General features: G+C 43.1%; 2 protein-coding genes across 3 annotated transcripts; both read left to right on the top strand.

The window, feature by feature from the left end:
* Positions 1 to 799: 799 nt before the first annotated feature.
* Positions 800 to 11644, top strand: sema7a (semaphorin 7A). 2 transcript variants are annotated; one of them, XM_061675912.1, is made up of 15 exons: positions 800 to 977; positions 2098 to 2237; positions 3430 to 3471; positions 3543 to 3647; positions 3840 to 3921; positions 4063 to 4173; positions 5279 to 5421; positions 5868 to 6046; positions 7337 to 7445; positions 8105 to 8300; positions 8510 to 8622; positions 8928 to 9073; positions 9175 to 9233; positions 9395 to 9715; positions 10928 to 11644. In XM_061675912.1, exons 1-15 carry the CDS (start codon positions 857 to 859, stop codon positions 10942 to 10944), a joined length of 1884 nt encoding a protein of 627 aa, XP_061531896.1. In that variant the 5' UTR covers positions 800 to 856; the 3' UTR covers positions 10945 to 11644. The 2 variants fall into 2 exon arrangements, with proteins under 2 accessions (XP_061531896.1, XP_061531895.1); XM_061675911.1 differs by having other exon boundaries at positions 9395 to 11644.
* A 2943-nt stretch (positions 11645 to 14587) lies between these two features.
* islr2 (immunoglobulin superfamily containing leucine-rich repeat 2) lies at positions 14588 to 18659 on the top strand. The gene is made up of 2 exons (XM_061675913.1): positions 14588 to 14839; positions 15486 to 18659. Exon 2 carries the CDS (start codon positions 15495 to 15497, stop codon positions 17610 to 17612), a length of 2118 nt encoding a protein of 705 aa, XP_061531897.1. The 5' UTR covers positions 14588 to 14839; positions 15486 to 15494; the 3' UTR covers positions 17613 to 18659.
* The last annotated feature ends 103 nt before the right edge of the window (positions 18660 to 18762 follow it).

The following is an 18762-nucleotide window of genomic DNA, read 5'->3' on the forward strand; positions in this document are numbered from 1 at the left end:
AATTATATAGGTGTTTTATAAGATTGTGAAATACTGATAAATCAATGATTTGGATATATGCATCACCAAAGATGCATAAGCAGCAAGAAATGCAAATGAGAATGGAATCAAAACCAAAATGCATAATTTGTGCTATCTGTCTTTGCTGAAGTTAATGCTACTATGGAGGTGGTTTTGTACCAGTGTATCCAATGATTTCCATTATTTCAATAAATAATGAAATATAATCTCAAACCTAAATCCTTCAACCTATCCGTTAATGATTTATTTACAGTTTGTATATTTCATGACCCTGTTATTTCTTTAAGGGACTCCTATGTTTCATGATACTGCAGCACAGTAGAACAAAAAAATAGGGTTTGTCTGGGCAAAATCAAGCTTTTTGTGCTAACAAGAAATACAACTCCAGTTAAATAGATATTTAAAATAGGAATTCATTTAAAAAAGGAAATTAATTACATTGAAAAATGTCATTTCAAATTATTGTATCATATTGCCAAATGTGGTCAAACGCCACTTTTCAACTTAATGCTTGTCTTTGGATGACTCATTTGTCATGTGACTCATTGCGCTCGTACAAATGGCTACACACTAAAACATTAACTTGACATGAAAGCCTCTGTGAGATGTTGGTATACATTTGTATTTGCAATAAATCAGCTGTTATCGAACATTCACTTAACTCTGGTTAGTCTGTCTCGCAAGTAGTTTACTTTGGAGGGCCGTATGAGGCATCTGTTGACAAATGCAGCAGGGGGCGTGAGTGGGTGATTCAGTACTTAATAAAGACGAGCGGTCTTGCCTGCATGTGGATCAGTCGCTTCGGGATGAGGATGACCACTCATGAGTGCACAAGATGAAGCTGATTCAAAGTCTCTTCCTGTCTTTTCTGGCACATTTTCAATGGACCCTCAATGTCAGCTCAGAGGGCACGCCGACTTTTGGATCGAAGAATATTCCCAGACTTCTGAGCAAAGGTAAACTGCCATTTTAACACATCTTTAACAGGTTCCTGTGACATTCCTCGGACCATTACCATTGCGAATTAACATGTAAATATATGTATTGTATCTTAATATTGAATTCTTTGAACACTGCCACAGTTGTTTCGTATGTCAGTGAAAAAATGCGACGATTTCCACTTGTCCTGGAAACGGCGACCATCGCTGTCAGCTTTCCTCTTTTCAGTTTCAGTTGCCATTTTATAAATGGGTGGAAAATATAACACAGGGGTAAAAGTTCACACAGAGGTCACGCGACGATAGTGTGGCTACAGGTCTAGTGAAATATGAAATTGCTTTTTTTGTACGTGTGTATTGTTTACTGTGGGAAAATGTGGTGGCAGGCCACATATTATTGATTTTATGACAGGAAGCTCCGGGCCGGAGGAAATTTGGACACGGGCCTGATTTGGCCTGCGGGCCGGACGTTGGATAGCCCTGGTTTACATGATGGTTAAATGGCAAAATGGCAAATGTGTTAAATGTACTCATGAGAATTGTCAATTAAAAGGCTTGGCTTGCTATCAGTGGCCACAATGAAGTATAATGAGGTCCAGTGCGAAATACACCAAAAATAGTCGTTACAGTACAGTGTGCTTATTAATGTGGTTGCGTTGTTTTTTCTGTGATGTAGAACGGAGAAAAGTTTCTAATATTTTCACCCTTTTTTTAATGAAAAAGTAAACAAAATATTAGTCGCTATATAATAAAAACAATAGTAACAAAAGAAAGTGTTAGATTAATAACACTGTTAGCGTCAATCAATTGTTGTCCTTGCAGGCTAAAGCAAAAACAAATCTGACTTTTATCCGGGGAATGTACATATATATGCATGACGGTGAACATTTTGGATCTCATCCACTTGTATTGTTTCACCTTGACGGAGGTTTTACACTCTGCTGAGACCCTTTCTACTCATCTTTGCCAAAGTGGAATTGTTGATAACAGCTTTTGTATCGGTTCTCTTTGGCATGTGCATGTGTACCTAATGTTCTGGTCGGCGATTGTGGTTCAGTGTGACCTTCGCTAACATCCTTGAATTAAAATAGCTGATCGTCAAGTGCTGCTGACTAATTGAAGCTGCTTTACCTTCCAGATGTCATCCAAGGAAGATTTGACTTCCCTGTTTATCAAAACCACACTGTTTTATTTTATCATGAAGACTCCGGGGAGTTTTACATAGGAGGGACAAACTTTGTGTTCAAGCTTGACTTGGATCGCTTTCAAATCATTGAGGTGGGTAACGCTTTTTCTTTTCTGCACACTTTTCCTTGAACATCAGCCGTAACCTCCAGCACGAAGGAGGCGGCGGAGTTGTTGGTGCAGCAGGAGACGTAATTAGTTTGCGCTGTAAAATGTGCCCACTGACAGCCGTGGCCTTTTCCAAGCCGCTCCACACTGCTCTTTCATTCAGTAGCTGTTGATCAAGTGCTGGTCACGAGATGTTTTCCCCATGGTTGGGTGGGTTTTCTCCAGTTATTCCGGCTTCCTCCCATATCCCCAAAGCATACGTGTTAGGTTCAGTGAAGACTTTCAATCTTCCACGGGTGTGAATAGGAATTTGTGTTGTTGTTGTTGTCTCAATGTCTTCTGATTGACTGGTGACGAGTCCAGGGTGTACCTCCCTTCTCGCCCAAAGTCAGCTGGGATAGGCTCTATCTCTCCTGCAACCCTATCGAAAACATATAGTTGATATAGAACGTGGATACATCCCTGGTGAAGTAAAAAAAAAAATTCAGTCTGAATCTGCAGTCATTTTTCTATTTACTAAACCCTGCCACGAACCGTGAGTGATTGATACCACCTACACAATTTTTGTAATGACCTGTTTTGATCGGTTAAACTAGCTACAATATAGCACTATGATTTTAAAAGACTTTAATGTCCTTTTAAACTCATCTTACAACATTAGCCTTTCAAAAATGGACACATTTGGACATAGGAGGTTTCCGCCCGACAGTTAAGATACGTACAATAAACTGACACTAAGAATTGGCACTATTTGTCAACTTGTCCATGCGGGATTGCTTCAAACATGACAGATTGTGAGACAAATTCTCAATTGGATTTAGGTCTGGGATTTGGCTGTAGTATTACAAAAGGATTTGTTGTTGTTGATTAGGCTATATTGTTGAGGTGGTGCATTTCCTCTTCGGCTTCATCTTTCCTGTAGTCGCACAAAGCGTACCGCTGACGCGGCCATGTCGAGAGAGATACAGTAGATACTTAATGGCAGAGATGCCATAAAGCCTGACCACTGTTGCCAAGTATTCATCAAGGTAAGGCTGTTATTCCACCAGAACACATTATCTTAAGTGCTGTTTGAGGCAAAAATGTATCTTTTAACAGCAAAACAAGCCTCCATTTGTGGAGACTGCAGGTTAGCTCATGGCTTTTAAGTCACAAACGCGCTGTATATTCCCTGCAGGAAATCCGTCTGGAGGCCACAAGGGAAGAGCATAGCCAGGAGGTTGGTAACCGTGAAGATGACTTTAATGACGTGCGCTTGTGTGTGGTAATGACGCACTGCGTGCTGCACAGGGTCCTTGTGAAAATGTCATCACTGTCATCGAGAAGTTTGGAGACAGTCTGTTTGTCTGCGGGACCAACGGACACAGGCCTCACTGCTGGAAGCTTGCGAGTTCTGTAAGTACACGATACATCTGTTTCAGTCATTATGGGGTCATTTCATGAGCTGATGAAAGCATACGTAACGTCTAATGAAGTAACCGCGCCACTCTGTGGCTAATTTAAGGCGGGTTTGCGGTGTCTGCTCATCATTTACTGTCTGTGTCGACTGTCAAACATCCATTTGACTTTGTGCCATTCTTCTTTCAGTCGGCTGACGTGATAGAGGATCAAGACGGGACGGGCATCTCTCCGTTTACGCACACACAGAACTCACTGTCTCTCAGAGTTGGTATGTGAAATGCTGCCTCTGGTGTGTTTCTGCCAGCCGTAAGAATGTGACATTGCGTAATCATTGCAAGGGGCATCGAGATAAAAGGTGCTTAACAATCGAGTGGCGGCCTGTTTTTGTACCACGTGCCCGCTTTTGTAGAGGGGGATCTATACGCTGTGGCACCGCTGAATACTGATGGGAGCTGCTTGCAGTTCAGAAGGAAAGCCGGCAGGAGAGCCAACGTCTGGATGTATGACAGTTGGGTTTCAGGTAAGATTTTGTAGCACAAGTGCGGCATTTAAATTCATTTGAATAACAATGTATTATACTGATTATATCTACTGATCGTAAGGCAGCAGTCCGGCTTCCTCCCACATTCCGAACATGCTTGTGAGGTTTATCATAAAGGAGGGCTGTCAAAACTCATTTTTGTCGTGGACCACATTGATGGGCTAATGGATAGCATTGGTGCCGCTGTGTCATAACCCTGTAACCAACAGATGTTCCAACACAAACAATGGAGCAACGTATGTTAACAGACATTATAACAATAGTCACCAGCTTATATTCTTTATCATTTGTGACAAATGACAGCAGCTAAGTTAGTCAGTTGTGAAACTCTTCTTCATGTTTCTCTATTTCTGCATTATACTGACCCCAGGTTGCCAAGGCGCACAAACCAGGTGAAGCAGCACAATGTCCATTGAATTGAAGCGAAACAAACATTTGGCAAAAATAGGGACAGATGATTTGAGACGCAAATGTTTTGAGTTACATGCACGCTCACGGAACAAATTAAACTTCTATCTCAAGGCACCACTGTAAATATATCATCACCTTATCGTATTATTACTTTTACACAACAAATTGATGGCTAACGTTTTTTGAAGTCAGAAGTCAGGTCATCGACTGCAATTTGTTCGTATTTTACAAAGGTGTAATGCTTACAATATCTCAAGGTTATTAAAAGTGAAGACAATTTGCAATTTTGGCACAGACTTAAGCATGAAACCTGAAGTCGAGGCACTTCTTCTACTTTAGCAGGCCACATAAAAGGATTTGACGGGCCTGGACTTTGACAGCGGTGCTATGAATTGTCCCTAGGTGTGAACGTTGTTTGTCCATATGTGCCCTGTGATTGGCTGGCGACCAGTCTCTGACCCCGCCTCTCGCGGGTAGTCAGCTAGGGTAGGCTTCTGCTGACCCTACTGAGGACAAATGCAACAGAAAATAGATGGATGCTTATAATGCCTCAAAGGGAAATTCAATGATACATTCTTCTGCACACTGTATTGTTGTGTTGCGCCACACATAGAGAAGCATGCACTTCCTATCCTGTACTTTGCTGATCAGTATTGATGTCCTTCTCTTACAGAGCCCACATTTGTGTCTGCCTCCTGGGTGAAGCGAAAAGACGACCCCGAGAATGAAAAGATTTTCCTCTTTTTCCGCGAAAAGAACTCTGATCAAAACCCAGAGGCCGAGCCGTGGATTTCCAGAGTGGCCAGAGTTTGTAAGGTGCCTCGGACAATGGACACTGACTCAAATGACGTCCGGGGAAAATCTGATTCGATAAATTACCATCTTTCCAGAAAGCTCTTTCAGAGTCGAGTAACATGAGCTGTAGACGCACTCATGATGACGCCGAGGATGATTACTGAGGCTATCCCGCTGGCAAAAGCTTGTTTTCGTTATACGATATGCCGGTGGCGGGGCCATGCATTTGGACTTCCCCGACTTCATCCACCTCTTAATAGCACCAATATCACGTCGCTATTATAGAAACGATCATTACGATATGAAAACGGTAACAAAAGTGCAGATAATAGTGATAATGAATGAAAAAAAATGTTTAATGTGGCAGTACATAAACATTCATCGAAATACATGGCTCTTTCATCAGTCACATAGTGAAGTAAAGTCATGGTTGAAAACATGACACTCCGATCTTGACTATTTTCCAGACTGATGAAGGCGGATCAAAGCGATTTTTCCAGAACACGTGGACATCTTTTCTCAAGGCTCGACTGGTCTGCGGCTTCCCAGAACATTCCCTGTATTTCAACCATCTGCAGGACGTCTACATACAACACGCAGAAGACTGGCGGCACACGAGGGTCTACGCCCTCTTCACCAGCAGCTGGTTTGACACTTTCACTTCCTTTTATTGCTTGGCAAACGAAAGTGTATGACTGTAGCGCACTGACACAAAACGCAAGATCAGCATGTCTAAATTGAGACTAAAGCAAACTCTGCGTGGAGGTTTTGACTTACTCCTGATTCTGCAGAATGGCTCATCGCTGAAGCGTACTGTCGCTCATCTGTCGGTCACTGGTCACTTCACAGTTTGTAGTTTAAATAATTGTGTGAAATTTTTAACATTTTTAAAAAAATTGTTGAAGCCTGTCTCTTCCAGTCAGCCATTTAAGAAATTGCATCATTGTTAGATGCCCGTCAGAAGCAGAGAAGAAGATGAACCACCACCAAACTGTTTCAGAAAGTTGCCAAATGTGTACGGGGAAGCTGCAATAGGTTAGTTACAGCACAGACCAAAAAAAAGTGGGTGTTCAGGATCGAAGGTAAAGAACAAGGGCCCGCTTTGAGTGACCTCCGTGAAAGTAAAGGAGCTTGTGAAATCAATCAGTTCTTTTAGCTGGACAACCATAACCCATCACCCTTACTTACTTTTTTGGACCTTTAAAAGGAGTTCGTTACTTCTTTGATGACGAACAAGTTAAGCAAGCTGTAAAAAAAAAAAAAAAATGGCTGGAAGCTGGACCATCCCTGTTTCATCCACATGTTGAAACAACATAGGAAATGTTATGTTTCTTAGGAAATTCAGCGTAACCCTGTTGAAATAACACTGGGAAAAATTTGAGGCGTATAATTATGCAATGCCAATAGAGTCAGCGTGGTGCAGCCTGTTGTATTTTGGCTCACGCGATACACTCCCACAAGTATTACTCAAGCACAATAAGTAAACATCGGAGGTTGCCCTTTCGTTCGGATGACCTGTGACATGTTGTGGATTTCGACATTCATGTTACAGTGTTTTCCCAGCGGCCACGGCAATCACGTTTCAGGCCACCGTGGCCACAAAACGACATGGTGGTGCCACAACAAGCATGTATTTTCTCAGTCTCTCACGAATCTTTGAAGTTTTGTCCTATTGTGTTGGCACTAATGTTACTACTCACGGTTGAGTACGGTGTTCTTTCTAACGTTTCTGCTCACTGAAATGTTATATTGAGATGTTATGTCATACTGTAAGAAAGACAAGTATTGTTCGTGTTTAGCTTGTCCATCCATTAGATTAACGGTAGTTTCTAACCATTTCTTTGCTTGTTCTTCTTACCAGAATGATTTAAAAAGAACCAACCCAATGAATTAATTTGCATCCATGCTCATTTTAGTCATTCTATTTATCTTTCAGGAACGCCACTGCAGTTTGTAGTTATTCCATGCAGACCATTGAAGGCATTTTTGACAACTCCACCTTCAAGGGCTATGACAAGGCTGTTCCAGAACCAAGGCCAGGAACTGTAAGTGTTATTTTGGTTTTATGCTTGAACTCACTCAAACGTATTGTCATGTGTCACAGTTTTACAAATGGGTGGATACGAGGAAAATGCTTGTATGCATCACCGCTTCCCACTATGGGTGGTTTCCAGCGTCACATTAAGACCTCCGCCGAGGCTTAACAGTTCATCACATGTGCGTGACAGCTACGATCAAGGATCTTGATACAGCAGGCAAAGGGAGGTGAAGATTCAATTGGAAACAAAATATATTACTTTCATAAAATGTTGCGTAAGCACAACAACCTGATCAGATTAGGTTCAACCGAGCTAGTATTTAAACATTTTCATTTAAATTAAAGTTAAATTGCTAAATTACTCTAAGCCTTTCGGATTATTTTTACATTTGTATGATGTCATCGATTTGTCTGATCTACCGACTATCAGAGATTGTTTTTTTTTTTTAATATGGTTTAGATTCAGATTAAGTCACAGTACCACATAAATAAACCGGCTCACCATGACCCTGAACAGGATAAGCAGTAAAGAAGATGGATGGATATTACCTTTTTTTTTTTTTTGGGGAAATAAAATGAAAGAGCAAACTCCTTATATTAGTTTCGGCTTCCACATCATGATGATGATGACCGAAACACGCCAACGAAGTGTATCTTGTGTTTCAGTGTGTGCGCAACAGCCGCGTATTGCCGCTGGCCACCATCAGCGTGGTGAGGGATCATCCCGAAATGAGCGACTGGGTCCACTCTGTACACTACACGACTCCGTTCTACGTCAGCAACAACAACTACACCAAGTTAGCCGTGGACCGCGTCCGGGCGGCGGATCGGCGTGTGTACAGTGTTCTCCTGCTAGCCACTGGTATGTCCTGTTTGCTGCATAACAATGCTCTTGTCTAGCTTTTGACTATTTTTAGCGCTTTCTTTGCCTAATTATATCTCCGCTCAACAAAGCTGAACACATCCTGTGTCTCATTGTATACACACTACTGTGCAGCACGAGCTCTGCGTTTAAGAGTACAGCACTGTAACTGTGTACGGAAGATATGTGATGCTTACCGTACCCTACAGACTCTGGGAAGATCCATAAAATTCTAGAGTCGGGATCCGAACCTTTCATCATCTCCCAAACACAAATCCCCAGTCTGTCCGGCATACAGTCGATGAAACTGGACTCCAAAAAGGTACAGCTCATCTAAAACCATTTCCAGATGTTCTGTTGCTATCTCACTTGAAATGCTATTCATCTTGTGCAGTTTCAAACTTACTCTCATGACTCTTTTTCAACTTGATGTGAGATTCATACTTTTTTTTTTTTTTTTTTTTTTTGCAATGCATGCAAAACTCACAATGGTAAAGCTATTGTCAAATGAACACATTACTCTTTGTCAAAGCAGAATCTTTGATACACATTTGCTCTTATTGGATTGTGCAAGTGTAGCTACTCTTGTGGGAGTAACGAATTTGTTGTTGTTTTGTCTTTGCCTAGAAAAAACTAGTGGTGAGTTTTGCAGAGAAAACCATTGTGTTAGACCTCCGGAGTTGCGATATGTATAACAAATCCTGCGCAGACTGCGTTCTGGCTCGGGACCCCTATTGTTCCTGGACTACATCTGGATGCACCCCAACTGTCCCGTAAGTCTGAAACCTAAGAATAATCAATAATAATCTATTATCTACTGTCTTTCTACGGAAGAAAGTAAATTGATTGATGGTTGCTTTTGTTTATTCTGCAGTGAGGGCATTCAAAATATTTTGGATGGGAAAACGAGTGTGTGCTCTGCATCAACATCAGGTACTGAAATGCTGAAAATAGCGGTACCTTGACTTACAAATGTGCATGTTACGAGCTTGGTCGCAGGACAAATTAAGCTTGTATGTCAAGGTACAACTGTATTACATAATCCCAGTGTTCTTTTTCCCAACATGATGTCTTGTCTGTTTTGTCTTTTTAAGAACATAGTCAATTAAACCGGACGAGAAGGAACGCTGCATCGCCCGTAGACTTGGATTTAACTCTGCCCCTTGTGCCCGTGGGTGTCCCTTATTACCTGACGTGCCCAATTGACTCTTACCACGCCGTCTACACGTGGAAACACGGAGACCAGATCAGTCCTTGTCTACAGATGCACTCCAACTGCCTCCTCCTCATGTCCGCCAAGACCCCCACGAGCTACGGCAGCTACGAGTGCATCTCGGAAGAGAGGGACTACGTCACTGTGGTGAAGAGATATCATCTGACGGAGCGAGTCGACCAGCGTACCAAGGCCGACCGAGGTAAAGCATCGGCCGTAGCAGCCCAGACATTGTGGATCACACTTGGACTTAGTGTTTCGCTGCAAACGCTTCTAAGCTTCTCTCATGAATAAGACAGACTGAAAATGTGGCTTCAACATATTCAGTCCTCTTTCGTCCAGCTCGAAAGCTCAGAGAATATACAGGACAATCCGCTCTCATTTGAAAACAAAACCACTTTTGTGAACTGGACAGGCAATGTCGGTAACCCTTATAATTCTTATATCATACTGCACAGGTGTTAACATCAAAATAATGCACCAGAAGTGTGCATGACATATGCAGCGAAGACTCTCTGTAACTTCTGCTACCAGATCTTAGAGCAGTCGAGTTGTATCACTTCTCCATACTTCCTTGACACCAATGACTACTTTTCTATGCCACTTTGTGCCCTAAGATTACAGGAACAGCCCCAAAAACACTAGTGAGTTCTTTAACAAAGAGTTGAGGATCGGTTCTGAATTCCTGAAAGGTGAATAAGTGAATTCCGAAATAGCGAATTGTGAATAGGCGGTGGCCATTCTTTTATTATGATCATTTTTTTTTCTTGACCTGAAAAATGGATCCTACTTCGTCTAGCCACTTTCTTATCCCTACGCATAACTACGTTTGAGCTGCGAAAATATATCCGCTCTAGTGGCTGGAATACAGTATATCCCACCAGGTCATCGTGGGGCTTTTCCACGGCACGACAACGAGGCGCTCTAAAGCAGTAAGGCCAGAGTGAAGCCCTGGTCCAAACGCTGGCTTTCACGTCAGACCTTTAAAAAAACGTTTCCCCTCTCCACTGCATGACGTGCACGCACTCACAAGCAACAAGCAACAAGGCGCTTTAATGCGGTCACGCCAGCAGACTAAACTTTGTTAACCAATAAAAAAAAAAAAAATAGTCAGCTTGAGGGGCAAAGCCGATGAATGTACAGTATGTGATGAACACTAACACAACTCATTACCTATAATATGTTTAATCATTTTAGTGTAATTTTGTACAAGCACTACACTAAGTAGCCTTAGCACTAACACCACAAGAGAGGTATCCTGCCCGGTCCACCTCTGAGTTAACCAGAGTCGCCGTGGCACAGACAGCGTAGCGTCGGCATGATTTTGCAACTGTTATTTGAAGGTGAAAACTGAAGCAATCCCATTTATATGTATTTGTATGTATTGTGTTGTGTGTGTCCTCTGCGTCCTCAGCTTCATCCTCACAGTGAGTCAGTGCTCCGGAGTGCTCGTTCACAAACAGTGAGGCGTGCACATGTTGAGACAGGTGGTTTAGTCCACACGCAGCAGTGCAGTCTGGCTCTCTTCCAGCCATTTGTGCGAGTGTATTTGTGTGCAGAAGGGTGGAGGCACCGTGAGTCCTTCAATGGATTTCCCCGTTTTGTGTCCCACCACCTACCTCTGCTGAGAACGACTAACGGACAAGGAGGCCTATGTGAACGTGCAATAAGACAGCCTTTGTTACAGAGTAGACAACGTCTAACCTCTCAAATAATTTGGATTTTATTTCAACTACTAATGATCATCTTTATGTTTCTTATGGCTATTTATATCTGTGAATTATACTGTAGATTTACTTGCAAATGACATTTTTGGTACAATATAACAATATTGTTTATTTTTTTTTACATTGTCTCTGAAGTTTATTTTTTGAAATATATTTTCAGTTAATGTATCAGTCGCCATCCAATGAAAAGCGTGAAACACAAAGAAAAAATATGTTTATTTATTTGCAAAATGATCATTTAAAAATCATCCAAATGTAGTGATCCACGCTTTTCATTTGACAGTGAAATTGTCAGTTTATTAAAAAAAAAAAAAAAAAAAATGATAAGAAGTCTCATCACATGAAGATTGTGTGCAGGTGTGATTGTTTTGGCTTATTGTTGCAATAAAAAGATGAGAACCTAACTGGTCCAAGCAAGTGATTTCATTAGCCTGTGGGTAAGTCCGTCACATTCACCGTATATATCTTATTTTCTATTTTCTACTACCGATGACTCAGTCTAAAACATGCGGTCGGTTGCCACTGAGATCAGTCATAATTGGGAAATTGTTGGCTGACAGCATGTGAGTATGCATCATGCGACATGTTTCCAACCACTCTCCAAGCCTTCCTTGTTTTGCCAGTATAGCGCGTCATCTTGTGCAGAGGTTTAAATGTCTCCTCAGCTCTCTGTTGCTGCCATGAACTCCCAAAGAGCTGATAACAAACACGCCGCAGCTACATTTCAACAAGACTGTGTTGATGTCACGGCAAACTTGCCTTTGGACAGCTTAGCCTTCGCTGATAGGATAACAGTCTTGCTTGAATAAGCGCATTGAAGATCCTCCTCACCCACTTCACCGTCAACAGCTTTCTGTATGGCGCAAGGCCGCCGAGCGCAACTCGACCTTGAAACTCTGGGGTATTGGCCAGCGTTTAGGGCAACAAGTTGTTCCGTTTTCCTGTGACCGGCAAGTACAGGAAGGGAGTCAAAGTCAAGAATAACATTGAACAAAAACACTTTTTGTTTCCTTCTAATCTCAAAACCACTTGTTGATAGCAACATACCCTGGGGCAAGACAAATCCCTTGACACACCCAGTAAATGACGTCACAATTAATTCATGTTAGCCAGCATAGATTGCTACCTGGGCCTTCAGTGGGGATTTACCCGACTTAACCCACTTCTTAATAGCTCCACTATCACGTCACAATTATAGAACCCATCAAAATACAGTATAGCAGCATGCGATTGTCCAACATGCATATCTGGAGCAGTTCAGAATCCAAATAATATAACAAACACAAAACATTCAAATAAAGCGCATCATACTCATCGAAGATGCTGATTATGAAATGTATTAATGTGTGCCGATCACAACGGATGTGCTTTGCTCGTCGAAGTTGGTGATCAGGTTTTGGCTTGGACCAATCGATTAGAAGACAGAAAAATGCTGACATCATCGAGAGCCAGCGTTGAATTTGAAATCTTAATGGTTAAACGAACAATCCTAATGCTACTCCAACAGTTGAAGTTACATTGGCCACCACCGCTTATTCTAAAGGCCCTGGGCAGATTAGATTCCACATGGCAGCACATAGAGGCTGAAATCTGATTGGACAAATATATATATATATATATATATATATTACGTCCACATGCAGTCCTGGAAGCAGTGCAGGCAAGAGAAACTACAGTCTATAGCTAGTCTATTCCAAACAGTGTGCTAGGAAACAATTGGGGGGGGAAATACCCCTTTTAAACAGCAGGGGTCGTTGTCGTCCTATATAACAATTACAACTCAAATTAGAGGCCTTGCCTTCAGACCCCCAGACATTATTTGAAACCATTTTAAAGCAACGGCACTGTGACCCCGGTTGGGAAGGGTACTTTCAAAATGGATCCCGATACATTTACTAGTTAACCGTTAAAATTGTAGTCAGTGACGTGATCCAAGTACCACACTATTAATTAAAGTACTGCAACTCGATTACTTTAAATTACTTTTGGGTTACTCCAACACCAAATATGACAAAATAAATTCAATATCAATAAAATATATGTTGATACGTATTTTCTGCAGCGTTCTGTAATTCAATTCAATTCAAATCCAAAACCTCGGAAATGGGAGACAGACCTGCCTAACCTTTTGTTCACCGTGCGGCCCAGCTTCAATACGAAGTTTTCCAAACATGACACATTCACAGGTTGTACAGGTGCATTCAATTCCTGTCTTACAAAGTCAGTTTGGTGTTGACGCTGTCACTCTCACACAATTACGTTCACCTAATCCAATACGAGAGCTGAGGTCAGAAACTTGGATAACGATCAGTTGAAATTCATTGACTATGTTTATTAGTGCGTCTGTGATTTGAGGTAGTGGAGGAAATCATAAAGCAAAATAGGTCAAATATGCGACGGATTACCCCAAAATGGATGGATGGATGGATGGATGGGACGGATTAAAAAAAAAAATAATAATACAGGCATATGTAATAACACGATATTAACAATAGATGTCAGTGTTATATTAAAGATTTTAAAATACTGCACAGGGCTCACTGGTCACAATATTAGGTACACTTACACAATCTATTCAGAAAAGACCTAAGACAACTGTATCAAAAAAACATCTTGTATGAAAATAAGTATTTCATTTAGTGTAGAACAGAACTGCATAACACGGATTTTTTTCCGAACATTTTGCTTCACAAATGTAGCCAAGACAGGCAAACATATATATATATATATATATATATATATATAGTTTTAATTATTTAACAAGTATTTTTTCTTAAATTAAATATTTTAAAAGCGAGTAAAGTAAGTATCAACAAAACAGAGCATCACTATCATTGGAAAGGGAGTTTCCCCCCCCCCCCCCCCCCCCCCAAACCCTCTTGTTAAGGCTCTCATTAGAGCGTGCATGTATTCCTAATAAATGGGCAGTGACCGTGTACAGTATATATATATATATATATATATATATATATGGTAAACTATACAAAGCACGAATTTGACTAGTGGAGCGGTCATATGCAGCAGTTGATTGCATCATCCAAACAGTTAACACTATTACTTTAACACAAATTGTAAGATGCGTAGAAACCGTTTTTAATGCTGTTGCGATATGTTGTTCTGCTCGTCTCTATCCGGAGACAAAAGGGGCTGCGGGCGAGCTGAATGAGGTCAAAGATTATGATGTTTAGGTCTGGCTGATCAATTAATCATCAAGCTCTTCAATTATGAATTTGGCTGCTGTAACTTTAATCGAGGAGATGCGCGCGGGATATGGGAGAGGCTGCGCGCTCCCGGCGATGCCTTTGCTGGCTGCTCGGCGACGGGAGCGCGCGCGCAGAGGACCCGACACTTGGAGCAGAAAGACGGACAGAGAGAGAGAGAGAGAGAGAGGGAGAGAGAGAGAGGGAGAGGAAAATCACCCACGGACCACAAACTGCTCACCAGGACCAAAACATGTTTCCTCCAACGCCCCACCGCAGCAAAAAGTCATGTGAAATGATCCACTCGTGATCTAATTTTTTTACACTTCTTCTTAAGCTTTTTGACTGAAAAGTGGACTGTGATTGATAGGAAGCGGAATTGAAGTTGCCATCGGACAGGTAAGTCTCCTCCAAATTCAATTCACGTGGCAGGTGATGGGGGAAGTGAAGAAGAACAAAATGATGCCTTGTTTAAAACAATGCAAATGATGGAAATTGTGATGCCATGACCAACTATATCACTTTGTGCTGCTATAAGCGCATTCACCTCTTTTGACAAACTGTATTGTGTTGTGTTCTGTTGTCCTTGAGCTTTTCATGAAATAGAATGGGGTTGCGCGTTCCAATACTGGTTAGCACTTTAACTGGAAATCTGCCTTCCAGTTCTGAGGTTCGGTGTTTGAATCGCTCGCGTTTCCAAAAAAAATTCTTATTATTTTTTAATGTTGGCATGTTCTCCCGCATACTTTTATGGTTATTCTGTCTTCTGCCACATTCCAAGACCACGCATGTTAGGTACATGGAAGACTAAATTATCCATTGGTCTGAACGTAAATGCGAACGCCTGTTTGTCTATATGCGCCCTCAGTGGCGGTTTCTGATATGGGCGAGATGGGCAGGCGCCCAGGGCGGCATCATGAGGGGGGCTCCCCGCCCCCCGCCCCAAATGGAGGGATGGAATTGACATGTTTTCAATGGCCTTTAATGTGCATCGTTGGAGCCAAATCTGTTTTTTGTTTTGTTAATTGTTCATGGCATCTTGCAGGTGCAGAAAATGGCGCCGAGGCTCGCGGCGCTCCTGGCTTTGTGGAGCACGCTGCTGGCGAGCGTGCGCTGCTGCCCAGAGAAGTGCACCTGCCAGGACAAATTTGCTCACCAGTTTGCCGACTGCGCTTACAAAGACCTGCTGACCGTGCCCGTGGGTCTGCCGTCCAACGTCACCACGGTGGGCCTGTCGGCCAACAAGATCGAGTCGCTGAAAAGCAAAAGCTTCGTCAACATCACCCAGGTCACCTCTCTCTGGCTGGCCCACAACGAGATCGTATCCATCGAGATGGACACCCTGGCCCCCCTGGTTCAACTCCGCAACCTGGACATCAGCTACAACAAAATAGTCACCTTCCCATGGGAGGACCTGCTGAATCTGACCGCCTTGCAGCTTCTGAAAATGAACAACAACGAGATGGTGAACCTCCCCAAGGACGCCTTCTCCACGCTCAAAGACCTGCGCTCACTGCGCATCAACAACAACAAGTTCACCACCATCGTTCAGGGCACCTTCGAAGCTCTCACTTCCATGTCCCACCTGCAGATCTACAACAACCCCTTCTTGTGCGCCTGCAGCCTGGAGTGGCTCAGGGACTGGATCGCCACGACCAAGATCTCTGTTCCTGAGCCCAGTACGATTCTGTGCGAGGCCCCTGAACACCTGAAGGGTGTCATGGTTACAAAAATACCCAAACTGGACTGTCAGGCTCCCGTTGTCACGATAACTTTCCAGCCCGATATTGGCATCGCGGAGCTAGTTGAGGGTTTAACGGTGGTCTTGAACTGCGAAACCAAGGGAAGTCCCAGACCACTGGTTAGCTGGGAGGTGATCGCAGGGAGTCAGAATTTTCTGTTCCCTTTGCCCTCCATGGACGAGGCCAACAACTTGCCCGTCAACGACAAGACCACCAACAGTCGCTTCCAGGTTTTTCAAAACGGCACCCTCGTCGTCCCTCGCCTGACTAAAAAGGAAGACGGGAATTACACCTGCCTGGCAGTGAACGATTTGGGCAAAGCCGAGAGCACGGTGAAACTGTCCCCGGCAGTGAGCAAAAAACACGCAACGGCCGACTCCACCGTGGACAAGATCCGTCCGTCCCTCAACAAGCCCACTCATCCCAAGAGCTCCAAAAACAACGTGATCAACTGGACCAAGGGCGACGACAGGACCAAGATCAGACCCGACGGTCCCTCAGACAAACAAGACGGCGCCCATGAGGAGGGGGTTTCTAAAGACCCCTTGTTCACGAGCAAGTGCGGCGTGCGAGACGGCAGCGAGTACGTCTCCAACCACGCCTTCAACATGAGCCTGGATGACCTCAAGCAGTACACCTTCGATTTCGGCGTCATCGCCCTGGAGGTGTCCGAGACGGAGGCCAAGGTCAAGCTGAATCCGCTGCAGCTCGCCCGCAGCAAATCCAACCTTCACCTGAGCCAAAGCGACGACGCGGACACGGTGGTTAGGGAGCCAGTGGGCCTGTACCAGTCGTCCTCCGGGAAGGCCGGCCCAGACATGCTCTACATCTGCGTGGACACCGGAAACGGACACTCCCTCATCAAGTGGTCCAACATCGAAGACGGGGTCAACTCCTATCACTTCACCGGATTACACCCCGGCACCAATTACACACTTTGTCTCACCTACGGCGGCCAGGATTGTCAAGTCCAAGTGGTCTTCACGACCAGGAAGAAAATCCCCTCTCTTCTCATCATAGTGGTGGTGAGCATCTTCCTCCTGGGCCTGGCCACAGTGCCCCTGCTGGGGGCCACCTGCTGCCACCTTCTGTACAAATACCAAGGGAAGACCTACAAGCTCATCATGAAGGCGCACAATCCCGATCGGGTGGAGAAGCAAATGGCCGGCGACTTCGACCGCAGGACGTCCTTCGTGGAATCGGAGAAGACCTTCAACCCCAGCGAGATGGAGGGGGAGGGAGAGCCCACCGAGGGAGAGGGTGATGCCGACGGCAGCGTGGCGACGGAATCCATCCCCGGATCTTCATCCAAGACCAACCAGGAGGAGTTCGAGGTAGGCTCCGAGTATAGTGACAGACTACCGCTGGGGGCGGAGGCGGTCAACATCGCCGAGGAGATCAACGGAAACTACAAGCAGCCAAGTCGCTGAGAGCCTTGTAAGATCATCTTCTTTATGAGACCCAAAAACTTGATTTGTGCTCGTATTTTTTTCATTTGATTTCTTTTTTAACCTCAGAAAAAAACTCGCCAATCACGGATTGTAGGAGTCTGTTGTAATGTTAAGCAATGTCTTTACGCACCAAAAAGAGGCGCTAATTCACTGCACAAAACATCGGCTGCAATTATTCTATACCAGTGGTTACCGACCTTTATTGAACCAAGGCACACATTTTACATTTGACAAATTTCATGGCACTAAAATAAATGAATAAACGTCACAAAATCGAATGATGGATACAAAATTCTAGACGAGCTAGAGCATTAAATTGTAAATAAATAGTAGGCTAATTTTGGGAGCAAAGATCTGAAATGATGAGACACCAATTTTTCGCAGCACACTTGATGATATCTGAAGGCACACTGAAGGTTATGTGGCGCGGCATAGTGGTTGCAAATCACTGCTCCCCAGCACAAAAATATGCAAAAATAATCATAAAAAATACCAAATCATTTGAAATGTATTGGCACCGTAGGAATCCATTTTGTAAAGCCATTTGTAATAATCCGGTTGAAGAAGAAAAAAAAAGCCTCTCAGGAAATATCACCGTATTTGGATGTGTCCGCCAAACGAGACTTTTGTCTCGATTTTTAATCCTTAAAATGTTTACCGATCATTTCCATCTCATCCGACACGATGTGAGGCTTTAAATGTGTGCGACTCAGCCGAGCCATCATCCTATATCGTCCATGGCATGATGTCACTGCTGTTTATACTCGTGTGCTTTTTCTTATACCAGTAATGATATTATTTTCATGTTAGATGCTGTCAATCTGTACTGTGAAGCCATGTACAATATTTGTAATTTTTAAATGAGTTTCTATGAAGCACCCAAAACAAACGGACGCAGGAGAGCGTCCGTCGGCTTCTTTGTTCGTGTACTTTAATATACTAGTGAGTTTTTTTTTTTTTTTGTGAAATATGATGTAAAACGAAGAAAAGTGAGCTTTCAAGATTTTTGATATCATTTCTTGTAGGTGGAATAAATAAAACATTTGGAAAAAAAAGGCTTCTGTCTAATTTTCATTGACTTTGCAGACAAATATACAACGCAAAACGTGCAAAAATTTAAAAACGGTAA

Source organism: Phycodurus eques, chromosome 5 (genome assembly GCF_024500275.1).
Source record: "Phycodurus eques isolate BA_2022a chromosome 5, UOR_Pequ_1.1, whole genome shotgun sequence".
Classification (NCBI taxonomy): Eukaryota; Metazoa; Chordata; class Actinopteri; order Syngnathiformes; family Syngnathidae; genus Phycodurus; species Phycodurus eques.